The sequence below is a fragment of the Hylobates moloch genome, unplaced genomic scaffold (genome assembly GCF_009828535.3).
Source record: "Hylobates moloch isolate HMO894 unplaced genomic scaffold, HMol_V3 SCAFFOLD_2, whole genome shotgun sequence".
NCBI lineage: Eukaryota > Metazoa > Chordata > Mammalia > Primates > Hylobatidae > Hylobates > Hylobates moloch.
Window position 1 is genome coordinate 29081324 of NW_026652277.1, and position 15854 is coordinate 29097177.

General features: G+C 36.2%; 1 protein-coding gene across 1 annotated transcript in view; it reads left to right on the forward strand.

Annotated features, from left to right (window-relative positions):
* The window catches only part of TACR3 (tachykinin receptor 3), a 114903-nt gene that overhangs the window by 28262 nt on the left and 70787 nt on the right, over nucleotides 1-15854 (forward strand). Inside the window, exons 2-3 of the mRNA XM_032174803.1 lie at nucleotides 12003-12191; nucleotides 14052-14202. Of these exons, the coding sequence (XP_032030694.1) occupies nucleotides 12003-12191; nucleotides 14052-14202 (340 nt within the window). The remainder of the gene's footprint in view (nucleotides 1-12002; nucleotides 12192-14051; nucleotides 14203-15854) is intronic.

The following is a 15854-nucleotide window of genomic DNA, read 5'->3' on the forward strand; positions in this document are numbered from 1 at the left end:
TATGAATAGTCATATTCATACATACATATATGAATAGTCATATACATACATATATGAATAGTCATATTCATATGAGTCACATATGAGTCAGCAAATGTAGATTATTTTAATAAAAGCTCATTCACTTTGAAATTTATTAAGACAACGTTTATAATCAGCTGATTGATTCATTTATTCTTAAGTTTGTCTAAGACAGTTATGGGCCAGGTTTGGTGGTTCATGCCTGTAATCCCAGCACTTTGGGAGGCCAAGGTGGACACAACGCTTGAACCCAAGAATTCAAGACCAGCCTGGGCAACATGGCGAATCCTCATCTCTACAAGAAGTACAGAAAAAAAGAAAATGGCCAGGCATGCACCTGTAGTCTCAGCTACTGAGAGGGCTGAGGCAGAAAGATCACTTGAGCCAAGAGTTGGAGGTTGCAGTGAGCTATGATCACACTTCTGCCCTCCAGCCTTGGCAACACAGCAAAAGCCCATCAAACAAACAAACAAAAAAAGAATAGAAAAGACACTTGTGAAAAAAATCACAAAATATATCTAGAAAATGGATTTTGACAAAAGTCATGTATCTCTCAAATGATTTGTCAAAGCAGAAAACACCCTAGCACTGAAGGCCAGAAGTTGAAACTTTATGGGTCATGAGCAGCTGGAAGACAGTAAAATTCATATCATTTTAAGCAAATTATTTTTTGCATAGTTTCTGCAATCAAACATCTGAAGGCTGCACTCTGTCTTCATTGCAAAACTTGAAAATATGTAAAAGCATATAAAAATCCAGAAACAACTTAGTAAAAATGCCAACAAAAGGAAGAATTATAATAGATACAAATAACAATTACAAAATTGAAAAGGCTTTCTTATTGACAGCAGGCAAACAAAAGTTACATCCAAAATAATCTGCTTTTCAAAACACAATAAGTAAACATAAAAGACCACCTCAATTATATCAGAAAAATAGTAAGTGGTAAAGCAAAGTGGTCTAGTATTAGAGTGGAAAGGAAAACTGTTAAGAGATGGCTTTAAAACTACTAGCTTTCCATAGATGCTTCTGAGAATTTCAGCTTCTATAAAAGATAATAAAAAGTGACCTTAAAACATGTTTAGGTGGTATGCTAATATGAAGAGTAAAGAATCAGCTCTTAGCTGTTACTTATGAAATAATCCTACTAAGGAGATTCTAATGTCTTTAAAAATCTGGTGAAGGAAGAATGGTGATGAGAAGCTCAGCAAAAAACCTTGGAAAAGCTGATGTGATCACATAAAACATATTTTAAAGGAATAAAGTACTGACAATTATTTGGGTAAAATTATATCTCAGATCTGACTATTTTTTCTCAAGGTCCAGAAAAAGTTTGTTCAGGTGATCCTAAGTATACATTCTCCCCATGCAAATTATTGTTGCTGAAGAAAGTTATGGAATGAAAATATTGGTGCCCAAACGAATTCCAAATCAACAATTTCAAATAAGTTTTCACCAGAGCCTGGAAATTCTCCCTATTTCTTTGGCCAACTGAGTGTCCCTTTCTACAACAGTATTTTGGTATTTCTTGACTTTCCTCAAACCATTCACATAAATCAACCTCCAGTGGTAATGCCCTAATCTAAGCAGCAATTATCTCTGACCTAAATCAGAACGTAAGTTAGATAACTTACTTCTCTGCTTCCATTCTTTATTTTTTTATTATACTTTAAGTTTTAGGGTACATATGCACAACGTGAACGTTTGTTACATATGTATACATGTGCCATGTTGGTGTGCTGCACCCATTAACTCTTCATTTAACATTAGGTATTATCCTAATGCCATCCCTCCCCCCTCTCCCCACCCCACAACAGTCCACAGTGTGTGATGTTCCCCTTCCTCTGTCCATGTGTTCTCATTGTTCAGTTCCCACATATGAGTGAGAACATGAGGTGTTTGCTTTTTTGTCCTTGTGATAGTTTGCTGAGAATGATGGTTTCCAGCTTCATCCATGTCCCTACAAAGGACATGAACTCATCATTTTTTATAGCTGCATAGTATTCCATGGTGTATATGTGCCACATTTTCTTAATCCAATCTATCATTGTTGGACATTTGGGTTCATTCCAAATCTTTGCTGTTGTGAACAGTTCCACAATAAACATACGTGTGCATGTGTCTTTATAGCAGCATGTTTTATAATCCTTTTGGTATATACTCAGTAATGGGATGGCTGGGTCAAATGGTATTTCTAGTTCTAGATCCCTGAGGAATCATCACACTGACTTCCACAATGCTTGAACTAGGTTACAGTCCCACCAGCAGTGTAAAAGTGTTCCTATTTCTCCACATCCTCTCCAGCACCTATTGTTTCCTGACTTTTTAATGATCGCCATTCTAACTGGTGTGAGATGGTATCTCATGGTGGATTTGATTTGCATTTCTCTGATGGCCAGTGATGACAAGCATTTTTTCATGTGTCTTTTGGCTGCATAAATGTCTTCTTTTGAGAAGTGTCTGTTCATATCCTTTGCCCACTTTTTGATGGGGTTGTTATTTTCTTGTATATTTGTTTGAGTTCATTGTAGATTCTGGATATTAGCCCTTTGACAGATGACTAGACTGCAAAAATTTTCTCCCATTCTGTAGGTTGCCTGTTCACTCTGATGGTAGTTTCTTTTGCTGTGAAGAAGCTCCTTAGTTTAAATAGATCCCATTTGTCAGTTTTGATTTTGTTGCCATTGCTTTTGGTGTTTTAGACATGAAGTCCTTGCCCATGCCTATGTCCTGAATGGTATTGCCTAGGTTTTCTTCTAGGGTTTTTATGGTTTTAGGTCTAACATTTAAGTCTTTAATCCATCTTGAATTAATTTTTGTATAAGGTGGAAGAAAGGGATCCAGTTTCAGCTTTCTACATATGGCTAGCCAGTTTTCCCAGCACCATTTATTAAATAGGGGATCATTTCCCCATTTCTTGTTTTTGTCAGGTTTGTCAAAGATCAGATAGTTGTAGATATGTGGCATTATTTCTGAGTGCTCTGTTCTGTTCCATTGGTCTATATCTCTGTTTTGGTACCAGTACCATGCTGTTTTGGTTACTGTAGCCTTGTAGTGTAGTTTGAAGTCAGGTAGCATGATGCCTCCAGCTTTGTTCTTTTGGCTTAGGATTGACTTGGCAATGCGGGCTCTTTTTTGGTTCCATATGAATTTTAAAGTAGTTTTTTTCCAATTCTGTGAAGAAAGTCATTGGTAGCTTGATGGGGATGGTATTGAATCTATAAATTACCTTGGGCAGTATGGCCATTTTCATGATATTGATTCTTCCTACCCATGAGCATGGAATGTTCTTCCATTTGTTTGTATCCTCTTTGATTTCATTGAGCAGTGGTTTGTAGTCTTCCTTGAAGAGGTCCTTCACATCCCTTGTAAGTTGGATTCCTAGGTATTTTATTCTCTTTGAAGCAATTGTGAATGGGAGTTCACTCATGATTTGGCTCTCTGTTTGTCTGTTATTGGTGTATAAGAATGCTTGTGATTTTTGCACATTGATTTTGTATCCTGAGACTTTGCTGAAGTTGCCTATCAGCTTAAGGAGATATGGGCTGAGACAATGGGGTTTTCTAGATATACAATCATGTCATCTGCAAACAGAGACAATTTGACTTCCTCTTTTCCTAATAGAATACCCTTGATTTCCTTCTCCTGCCTGATTGCCCTGGCCAGAACTTCCAACACTAAGGGAATGCTTCCAGTTTTTGCCCATTCAGTATATTGGCTGTGGGTTTGTCATAAATAGCTCTTATTATTTTGAGATATGTCCCATCAATACCCAATTTATTGAGAGTTTTTAGCATGAAAGGTTGTTGAATTTTGTCAAAGGCCTTTTCTGCATCTATTGAGATAATCATGTGGCTTTTGTCTTTGGTTCTGTTTATATGCTGGATTACATTTATTGATTTGTGTATGTTGAACCAGCCTTGCATCCCAGGGAGGAAGCCCTCTTGATCAGGGTGGATAAGTTTTCTGATGTGCCGCTGGATTCAGTTTGCCAGTATTTTATTGAGGATTTTTGCATCGCTGTTCGTCAGAGATATTGGTCTAAAATTCTCTTTTTTTGTTGTGTCTGCCAGGGTTTGGTATCAGGATGATGATACTGGCTTCATAAAATGAGTTAGAGAGCATTCCCTCTTTTTCTATTGGTTGGAATAGTTTCAGAAGGAATGGTACCAGCTCCTCCTTGTACCTCTGGTAGAATTCAGCTGTGAATCCATCTTGTCGTGGACTTTTTTTGGTTGGTAGGCTATTAACTATTGCCTCAATTTCAGAGCCTGTTATTGGTATATTCAGGGATTCAACTTCTTCCTGGTTTAGTCTTGGGAGGGTGTATTTGTTCAGGAATTTATCAAATTCTTTTAGATTTTCTAGTTTATTTGTATAGAGGTGTTTATAGTGTTTTCTGATGGGAGTTTGTATTTCTGTGGGATCGGTGGTGATATCCCCTTTATCATTTTTTATTGCTTCTATTTGATTCTTCTCTCTTTTCCTCTTTATTAGTCTTGCTAGCAGTCTATCCATTTTGTTGATCTTTTCAAAAAGCCAGCTCCTGGATTCATTGATTTTTTGAAGGGTTTTTTGTGTCTCTAACTCCTTCAGTTCTGCTCTGATCTTAGTTATTTCTTGCCTTCTGCTAGCTTTTGAATGTGTTTGCTCTTGCTTTTCTAGTTCTTTTAATTGTGATGTTAGGGTGTCAATTTTAGATCTTTCCTGCTTTCTCTTGTGGGCATTTAGTGCTATAAATTTCCCTCTACATACTGCTTTGAATGTGTCCCAGAAATTATGGTATGTTCCATATTTGTTCTCATTGGTTTCAAAGAACATCTTTATTTCTGCCTTCATTTCATTATGTACCCAATAGTCATTCAGGAGCAGGTTGTTCAGTTTCCATGTATTTGAGTGGTTTTGATTGAGTTTCTTAATCCTGAGTTCTAGTTTGATTGCACTGTGGTCTGAGAGACAGTTTGTCATAATTTCTGTCCTTTTACATTTGCTGAGGAGTACTTTACTATCAACTATGTGGTCAATTTGGAATAGGTGTGGTGTGGTGCTGAAAAGAATGTATATTCTGTTGATTTGGGGTGGAGAGTTCTGTAGATGTCTACTAGGTCCACTTGGTGCAGAGCTGTGTTCAGTTCCTGGATATCCTTCTTAACTTTCTGTCTCACTGATCTGTCTAATGTTGATAGTGGGGTGTTAAAGTCTCCCATTATTATTGTGTGGGGGTCTAAGTCTCTTTGTAGGTCTCTGAGGACTTGCTTTATGAATCTGGGTGCTCCTGTATTGGGTGCATATATATTTAGGATAGTTAGCTCTTCTTGTTGAATTGATCCCTTTACCATTATGTAATGGCCTTCTTTGTCTCTTCTGATCTTTGTTGGTTTAAAGTCTGTTTTATCAGAGACTAGGATTACAACCCCTGCCTTTTTTTGTTTTCCATTTGCTTGGTAGATCTTCCTCCATCCCTTTATTTTGAACCTATGTGTGTTTCTGCGTGTGAGATGGGTTTCCTGAATACAGCACCCTGATGGGTCTTGACTCCTTATCCAATTTGCCAGTCTGTGTCTTTTAATTGGAGCATTTAGTCCATTTACATTTAAGGTTAATATTGTTATGTGTGAATTTGATCCTGTCATTATGATGTTAGCTGGTTATTTTGCTCGTTAGTTGATGCAGTTTCTTCCTAGCCTAGATGGTCTTTACAATTTAGCATATTTTTGCAGGGCTGGTACTGGTTGTTCCTTTCCATGTTTAGTGCTTCCTTCAGGAGCTCTTTTAGGGCAGAGCTGGTGGTGACAAAATCTCTCAGCATTTGCTTGTTTGTAAAGGATTTTATTTCTCCTTCACTTATGAAGCTTAGTTTGGCTGGATATGAAATTCTGGGTTGAAACTTCTTTTCTTTAAGAATGTTGAATATCGGCCCCCACTCTCTTCTGGATTGTAGAGTTTCTGCCGAGAGATAAGCTGTTAGTCTGATGGGCTTCCCTTTGTGGGTAACCCGACCTTTCTCTCTGGCTGCCCTTAACATTTTTTCCTTCATTTCAACTTTGGTGAATCTGACGATTATGTGTCTTGGAGTTGCTCTTCTCGAGGAATATCTTTGTGGCATTCTCTGTATTTCCTGAATCTGAATGTTGGCCTGCCTTGCTAGATTGGGGAAGTTCTCCTGCGTAATATCCTGCAGAGTATTTTCTAACTTGGTTCCATTCTCCCCGTCACTTTCAGGTACGCCAATCAGATATAGATTTGGTCTTTTCACATAGTCCCATATTTCTTGGAGGCTTTGTTCATTTCTTTTTATTTTTCTCTAAACTTCTCTTCTTGCTTCATTTCATTCATTTGATCTTCAATCACTGATACCCTTTCTTCCAATTGATCGAATCGGCTACTGAGGCTTGTGCATTTGTCCCGTAGTTCTCGTGCCATGGTTTTCAGTTCCATCCAGTCCTTTAAGGACTTCTCTGCATTGGTTATTCTAATTAGCCATTCGTTTCATTTTTTTTCAAGGTTTTTAACTTCTTTGCCATGGGTTCAAACTTCTTCCTTTAGCTTGGAGTAGTTTGATCATCTGAAGCATTCTTCTCTCAACTCGTCAAAGTCATTCTCCTTCCAGCTTTGTTCCATTGCTGGTAAGGAGCTGCGTTCCTTTGGAGGAGGAGAGGCACTCTGATTTTTAGTTTCCGGTTTTTCTGCTGTGTTTTTTCCCCATCTTTGTGGTTTTGTCTACCTTTGGTCTTTGAAGATGGTGATGTACAGATGGGTTTTTGGTGTGGATTTCCTTTCTGTTTGTTAGTTTTGCTTCTAACAGTCAGGACCCTCAGCTGCAGGTCTGTTGGAGTTTGCTGAAGGTCCACTCCAGAGCCTGTTTGCCTGGGTATCAGCAGCAGTTACTGCAGAACAGCAGATATTGGTGAACAGGAAATGTTGCTGCCTGATCATTCCTCTGGAAGTTTTGTCTCAGAGGAGTACCCGGCCGTGTGAGGTGTCAGTCTGCCCCTACTGGGGGATACCTCTCTGTTAGGCTACTTGGGGTTAAGGGTTCCATTAGAGGAGGCAGTCTGTCTGTTCTCAGATCTCCAGCTGTGTGCTGGGAGTACCACTACTGTCTTCCAGGCTGTCAGACAGGGACATTTAAATCTGCAGAGTTTTCTGCTGCCTTTTGTTTGGCTATTCCCTGCCCCCAGAGTGGAGTCTACAGAGGCAGGCAGGCCTCTTTTGAGCTGCTGTGGGCTCCACCCAGTTCGAGCTCCCTGGCCACTTTGTTTACCTATTCAAGCCTCGGCAATGGCGGGCACCCCTCCCGCTGCCTTGCTGCCTCCTTGCAGTTTGATCTCAGACTGCTGTGCTAGCAATGAGTGAGGTTCCATGGGCATAGGACCCTCCGAGCCAGGTGCAGGATATAATCTCCTGGTGTGCCATTTGCTAAGACCGTTCGAAAAGTGCAGTATTAGGGTGGTAGTGACCCAATTTTGCAGGTGCCGTCTGTCTCCCCTTTCTTTGACTAGGAAAGGGAATTTGCTGACCCCTTGTGCTTCCTGGGTGAGGCGATGCCTCACTCTGCTTCAGCTCATGCTCAGTGCACTGCACCCAATGTGTGACACTCCCCAGTGAGATGAACCCGGTACCTCAGTTGGAAATGCAGAAATCTCCCATCTTCTGTATTGCGCATGCTGGGAGCTGTAGACTGGAGCTGTTCCTATCTGGCCATCTTGGCTCCACCCACTTCCATTCTTTATATATATGTTTTTTATTTTTTATGAGATAGAGTCTTCCTCTGTCTCTCAGGCTGGAGGGCAGTGATGTGATCTCTGCTCACTGCAACCTCCACCTCCCAGGCTCAAGCAATGCTCATACCTCAGCCTCTTCAGTAGCTGGGATTACAGGCATGTGCCACCACACCAGGTTAATTTTTGTATTTCTAAATATGGTGAAACCCTGTCTCTACTAAAAATACAAAAATTATCTGGGCATGGTGTCGGGCACCTGCAGTCCCAGCTACCCAGGAGGCTGAGACAATAGAATTGCTTGAAACTGGGAGGCGGACGTTGCAGTGAGCCAAGATCGTGCCACTGCACTTACAGCCTGGGTGACCAGAGTGAGACTCAGTCTCAAAAAAAAGAAAAAAAAAAACCACCATCAACATAGGAGTTTTTCACATGCTGTTCATTCTACCAGAAATCTTTGCAACCCTCACTCTTCTGCCACCTTGCCTGGTTCTCCTTCCCAGTTTCAACCTAGAATGACTTTTCTTAGGGAAAACTGAAGTACAATCTAAATATATTTTTCTCAGTTCATGTATACACTTGGCCTTACCTTCGTAACAGCTGTCACATCTGTAATTTATGTTTATTTTTGACATTATTTGATTAGTATTTGTCTGCTTCACAAATGGTATGGATCTCTCAATTTGGGAAGTATTTTTCTACTTCACAGAAAACCATTTTTGCCCAGTGTTGGATTACTAGTGTTTGGAATACCATAGTAGTCATTCAATAAATGTTTTATTGAATAAGTGAATCATGGATCAGACAAGCTATGACAAAAAGGTATGCTAGAAGTTTCAGTATCTCTACTATCACTAACATGTTCATGAGAACATAAATTGATTATTTCCATATAATTCAAATAAAATAATATTTTATTTCTAACAGGTAGAAATTATTTCAGCAAATACTTTCTCTAGCATTAGACTAATTAGACTGGCCAGAAGAATCAATGCAATTTGCAGTTTACTTTGAGTTATCTGTGCTACAGGAGTTGTACAGGGCTTTAAGCCTGCTTGTGTTATTCCACTTCTCCTTTTAGTCTCAGAAAATCAACTGTCTAAATATCTAAATCGCATTCATTAGATGCCAGAGCAAGCAACAAAGCAAAAGATTATAATGGGATTTGAGGGATATTCAGTTCAGTACAACCAATTTATTGACAGGTGCTTGGCTTTGAAACACCAATACAGAAATAATTCCTATATTGAGATGAATGCTATGTGAGTTGTAATCAACATGAGCAGGAATAGAAATGCCCACATATAATTCCTTTATATATTTTACCTTTGTTTTAATGTTACACATAAAGGCTTTTAGATTCAAAAATGCAAAATGGCAAAATTCTACTTCTGATTCTTTGGTAGGTGTCTCTAACACACACACACACACACACACACACACACACATATAATATATAAGTATCTAACACATATATATTGCGGAGGAGAAATATATATATTTCTCTTCTAAAATAAATGGTTATATTTGTTTCTCTCCTAAAATAAATGGTTATATTCAAAAGCTATAATCTGTATCTATATTGTCTTTGGAGACTGGCATAACTGGCTTAAAATTCTAGCTCTTTCTCTTATTATCTGGGTCATTATGAAAAATTCCCATAATCTTTTAAGGCTCAGTTTTATTTTCTGTAAAATAGAGGTAATACTATTATTCTGTGGTTGGATTATTATGGCTATTAAGTATATATGATGTATGCAACCCTATTACATACATTATGTACCCTAGTTATGGTTAACAATCAATAATTTTTTTATTATTATCTTCACCAGCATAACCATGAGAGATGAATTTTAAAGTCTCCTATTTGAAACATATGCATTATTTTTCTTTGTAGAGTTCACACTGTTTTCCTAAACTTAGGTATTTTTTTATCATTACTTTTTCTTTTCTCTTTCTGTAAGCTTTGAGGTATACTTGATATACAAAAAAAAATGCACGTATTTAATGTATACATTTTGATGAGCTTGGAAAAACGTGATATCGCCACAATCAAGGCACTAAACATATCCATCACCTAGAAAAATTTCCTTGTGTTTGTATGTGTGTGTATTTGTTGGTGTGTGTGTGTGTTAAGAACACTTAACATGAGATCTATCCATTTAACATGATAAAGTTCATTATAATTTATTGCTAACTATAGGTACTATGTTATACAGCAGAAGTCTAGAACTTCTTTATCTCGCATTATTAAAACTTTATACTCATTGAGCCCACAGGAATCATCATCTGTTCTATGCCTTTATAAGTTTCACTCTTTCAGATACTACATATATTTGGAATCAAGCAGTGAATTAAGCCAGTCACAAAAGGACAAATATTATTTTTCAAATCTAAGTTTCATGTTTACCTAATGGCTGTTATACATGATGAATTAAGACTACTTTCTTTAGGTAAATCATGACTATAGTTAATATTAAGAATATTATATAGATAATTTACACAATATCTTCTGAAAATTTAATTCTGCCCAGTAGTTACAACATCAAAGAGTTATAAACATATTGATAAATTATCCTTATTTTGAAATATTTATTCTTAAGGTTAACATTTTTTGGCCTATGGGATATTCATTCTTTGATGAAAGTATTACGTCTGAAAATTTTTCATAAATCAAAATATATTCTATAAACATAAAAATGACCACAAGTAGAATTGAAACAATATAAAGATTGTGTTTTATTAAAATACAAAAAGCTAATTTGTTTGGTACATATTATTTTTGTCTCTGAACATTAGCTAGAATTTGGCAATTAGCCATGCTATCTCCAGTTCAAAATTGGAAGTTGATTCTTTCAGCTATATTGTTACTCCTGTACTAAGTTAATAAAGCATGACTCTATTTACCATATTTACAGAATTCCTAACTTCCCCAAGAAGTTGCCCTCCAAAAGTCATATTTAAGTATGCTTTAAGTATACTTTTTAGAGACTCAAATATATTTTTCCGTTACAACAGTGTTATATGTAGTTACACAGATAGGCACCATGAAGATGTTCATGATGCAGTATGAATTCAATATGAGGTATAACAGGAAGGCATAGCCTCAATCAAACTTGATTTATTAATCACAGAAATTCTGAACTTGTCTCTTGCTGCTCTTAAATGGGTTTGTGGACCATATCTTTTATAGGAGTTTCTCATCTTTGTCAAGTACGTGGTATAATCCATATTATTTCTCTAGAAATTATATGTTTAAAAGTTAAACATACAGAGGAGACATGAAGGTTTTGAGCTGTGAAACCAGTATTTGTAAGCACTTATTAAGTGCCTTTCCAATTCCATTCAACAGACATTTATGAATTCTAATATGTTAGGCACAATACCAAAGCATTAATATCTTTCACTTATATCGGAGGTCCCCAGTTCCCCGGGTTAGGGACCAGTACCAGCTCCTGGCCTGTTAGGAACCAGGCTGCACAGCAGGAGGTGAGTGGTGGCTGGTGAGCTAAGAAGCTTCATCTGTTTTTACTGCCATTCCCCAGTGCAGCATTACTGCCTGAGCTCCGCCTCCTGTCAGGTCAGCGGCATTAGATTCTCATAGAAAGCCAACCTTATTGTGAACTGTAGGTGTGAAGGATCTAAGCTGAGTGCTCCTTATGAGAACTTAATGTCTGATGATCTGTCACTGTCTCCCATCAACCCCAGATGGGACCGTCTAGTTGCAGGAAAACCACCTCAGGGCTCCCACTGATTCTACATTATGGCAAGCTGTATAATTATTTTATTATATATTACAATGGAATCACAACAGAAATAAAGTGTGCAATAAATGTAATACCCTTGAATCATCCCCAAACCATAGCTCCCTCACCCACTGCCAGTCCATGGAAAAAAAATTATCTTCCATAATACCGATCCTTGGTGCCAAAAAGGCTGGGCACCGCTGACTTACATCTGTTGATCCTCACTTTACCCCAAGAGATGGGTGTTCTTATTTCAATTTTAAAAATAATAAAGCTGAGGTTCGAAAAGTTTAAACAAGTGTCAGAATAGAATTTGAACCTAGATCTTCCTGATTCCTAGACTATGCCATGATTACCATTCTACGCTGCCTCTACTCAAGCAGTCCTTATCAACTGGTTTCCCAAAAGAGCAATGACTGTAACTATTGAAATGCCTTTGAAATACCTTTGAAACTCCATTTCAAACTCTTTTATAAAGAAAACCAATGAAATGGTTTTGTTTGTTTTTATATAGGTATATGGCTATTATTGATCCCTTGAAACCCAGACTGTCTGCCACAGCAACCAAGATTGTCATTGGAAGTATTTGGATTCTAGCATTTCTACTTGCCTTCCCTCAATGTCTTTATTCCAAAACCAAAGTCATGCCAGGCCGTACTCTCTGCTTTGTGCAATGGCCAGAAGGTCCCAAACAACATTTCACGTAAGTTAATTCTCTATTATGATTTTCAATTCAGTTTATCAAACACTTAGGAAACTACAGATTAGGAGCAACAATTAAATAAGACTGACATTTCCCCCAGGGTTCATACATTATTTGGAAAAGGAAATATATAAAAATACTGTAATATGGTATGATTTGTATGTGGTCAATAAGTTGTGTAAGTTACTAAGGTTTTTAATTGGAAATATGAGGATGTCTATGTGGGATGGCACTGGAGAGTTTCCTGAAGGAAGTGATAAAAGATAAAAGCAATGTGCAAAGAAAAGCAGTGTTATTGATTGAGAAATGAGTGAGAAGGAAGAAATCAAAGCCCAAACGTGTTGATTGCTCTTTTAGGAAGTGTAGCTGAAGGGAAGGAGCACCCTAGTAGGTTATCTGATTTTATTTTGGCTTGATTTGGTTTGTGTTCTTTTACTTCTCTCTAGACAAGCAAAAACCATTAAAAAAACATGAACCCTAGATTGAAAAGGAAATACAAATGCTATAATATATGGTAAAATTTGGTTCACATTTTATACCCACCTTAAATAGAGCAAAAAGGAATAATAATGTAATTGTGTAATTTATTGCATTTTATTTTTAAATTATAATCTTTTAAATTTTATTTTAATAAAGTACTTATTTTCTATTTTACTCACCAATTTTTCCCTTTAAAAATAACAAATGGTACAAATAATGGTTGCCTTTTAAAGCAGTCATTTTATCTACCTTTGCTCTACCCAAAGTTCAGATTTTTGAACAAAAATATTAGGAGACACTTAGTTAAGGAAAATCAGACAGCTCATATTAAACTGAGTACTATACTCTATTCATTATTATTAATACATCTTAATTGTATGATAATGTTATCATCTTCAAATTATTTGTTGACTGAATTATTTCCTCATTGATTTTAAATCAATACTTAGTAATCTACCAAGAAATGGAAAGGCAAGGATATTTAAGATTCACTTTAAAAAAAAAAAAAAAAAAAAAAACCCTTGTCTGGATAAGACCGTTCTAACAAACTTTTTAATTACTTTAAAGCTTTCCAAGACAGTGAAATCCATACAAAAGTTTGTAAAATTATATTTGGGCTTTTGTAGTATGGCTTACTCTCCTTTTCCTCTCTAATTGAATTCTTATAATTTTGACTGAAAGCTACTAAATATCAGAATTTAATTTGATAATTCACAGCAGCATACTTCTGGTTTGACTGCTATGTCGACATGTTTTTTTTGTTTTGCTTTGTTTTTACCAAGTTAACAATGCAATCAAATGGACCCAGACTCTGGAAAATTGCATGTAAATGTCTTTACCTGATTTTTAAAAATTGTAGTAACTTGTAGATTCATTATGGCTCAGAGTATCTACTTAACTGTTTTCCCACCATTTGAATGAAAAACAGTTTATGTATGTCTGATGTTGCAGCAATATAGAAGATAGTCCTATATAGGAGAAAACATATGCCAGTTGATTCATTTATTCTATCCCTTCCCTTTTCCTCCAATGATACATTTAATTAGTTTAGCTCAACAATTACCAAGCAGAGTACATAGCAGTGAAAAGTCGTTCATCCTCAACCTCTAGGCAAGGAGAACATATGTTTAACTGAGCCCTTCGACCCAGCTATAGTTTTCATATACCAAGTAAAGATTGACAACATCAACTGGCAGCATTTGAAACATAAATATAAGTGACAATAGCATGATATTTTGATGGAATTTTGAGATGAATGTATAGAGATGATGTAGAAATAACTCTTGGTAGTTTTAATTATGATTTAAAGCTGAGCAAATTCAGTCCCCAATATTTCATTCCAATAAGGTCTTCCGCATGTGTTTTTCTTATTTTTTGTAGTTACCATATTATCGTCATTATACTGGTGTACTGTTTCCCATTGCTCATCATGGGTATCACATACACCATTGTTGGAATTACTCTTTGGGGAGGAGAAATCCCAGGAGATACCTGTGACAAGTATCATGAGCAGCTAAAGGCCAAAAGAAAGGTACTGGTCCATGTTGTTTACCTAGCAATTGTATAGGTTATGGTACATTAGAAAGAAAAGCAATCTAGTCATGGCATGTTAATACAATATGATCTGATGCTCTACTCTTGTTTTTAATGTCTTTAATTTTTTTTCTTTTCTTTTTCCGTTTGGTTTTGTATAAGCCGCTGTCCATATACTATAATCAGTTTGTTATATAATAGTTACTTCATTACATAAGGACTTCTTAAAAATTGCCTTTTGTAAAGTATTCTTAAGTGCTCTGCTGAAATTGCTAAAATTTCACCAAATTTCACTATTCCAGTTGATTGTATTTTTGCAACTCTATCTTTCTTTGTCATTTATTGAAAAGAATGCCTCTGATGTATTCTATAATCTGCTCAAGGCTTCTTTTATCCCAGGAATGACATCTCTTCTAGAAAGTGCAATAATTTCTAATATATATCTATCTTTCCTGCATCCCCTCTTGTCTCTTTTTATTTCTCTCTCACTTTCTCTGTGTGTTCTTTCCCCTGATACGACATTTTATGTGTATGTATGATTAAAGGATGAGGACTGTATTAATACTATTCTATAATTTATTGAGTGACATGAAAAAGGCTGTTTCTAATTTACATGAAACAAAAACACCTCTAAAATATTATGTCTATATTTGACTAGGATTATTTTTATTAAGATTTTTTCTACTACCATCATGCAACTAAATGAGTTAGATTTTTTTCATAAATTTGTGGAGTTAAAAGGAAACACATTCCATCCTTTTCTCCACAGTTGGTGTGTACCTAATGCATCTTGGAGAGTTTTTATCAAAGATAAATGAATCCTACTGCTTATGCCAATCATTATTATTTGTTCCATTTATGACTAATTTATTTACATAGTACTACTAGCAACACGTGGACATTTCCTTTAAAAATCACTCAACAGTCTTAAAAACACTTAGCTACAAAAACTCACTTAACAGTGATCAATCAGGTTTTAAAAATGCAATATACAAAATGGATTCCATTTTAATAGTGCTTTTTCTCTGATATTGACAATACTAGACCACATTTATGTTTGGTTAACATTTACCATGATTTCTAGCATTTGAAAACAAAAAGTAAGAATGAGCTTTTCCAGATGAATTTACTCATTTCAGGATGTACAAAAATATATCTACTGTGTATGTAATTCAATTTTATTTCTCTTTCAAAAAGCTTTTCTTAAAAATAATGTGTACAAATAACCAAATGGCCTCTGGCACCTACAAACAAATCCTAAAGCAAGGAGAGCTTCAAAAACATGGCCCTTTTACATGAACAGTATCTCTCTCCCCTTTGTAATTTCAACCCGCCTTATACAACATCTTGCTCATGTTGAAAGATAGTCTTTTCTTGGGATAATTTTTTATAGCTATATCTTAGTTATCATCACAGTCAATAACTGATGTTACGTTCTGTGTATTTCAGAATAATTTCACTATAGTACCTGGTTAGTTTCTGTCATTTATTTCTTTCATATTAGTTTAGATTTTTTTTATTAGTAGTATTATACTTTAAGTTTTAGGGTACATGCGCACAATGTGCTGGTTTGTTACATATGTATCCATGTGCCATGTTGGTGTGCTGCACCCATTAACTCGTCATTTAGCATTAGATATATCTCCTAAT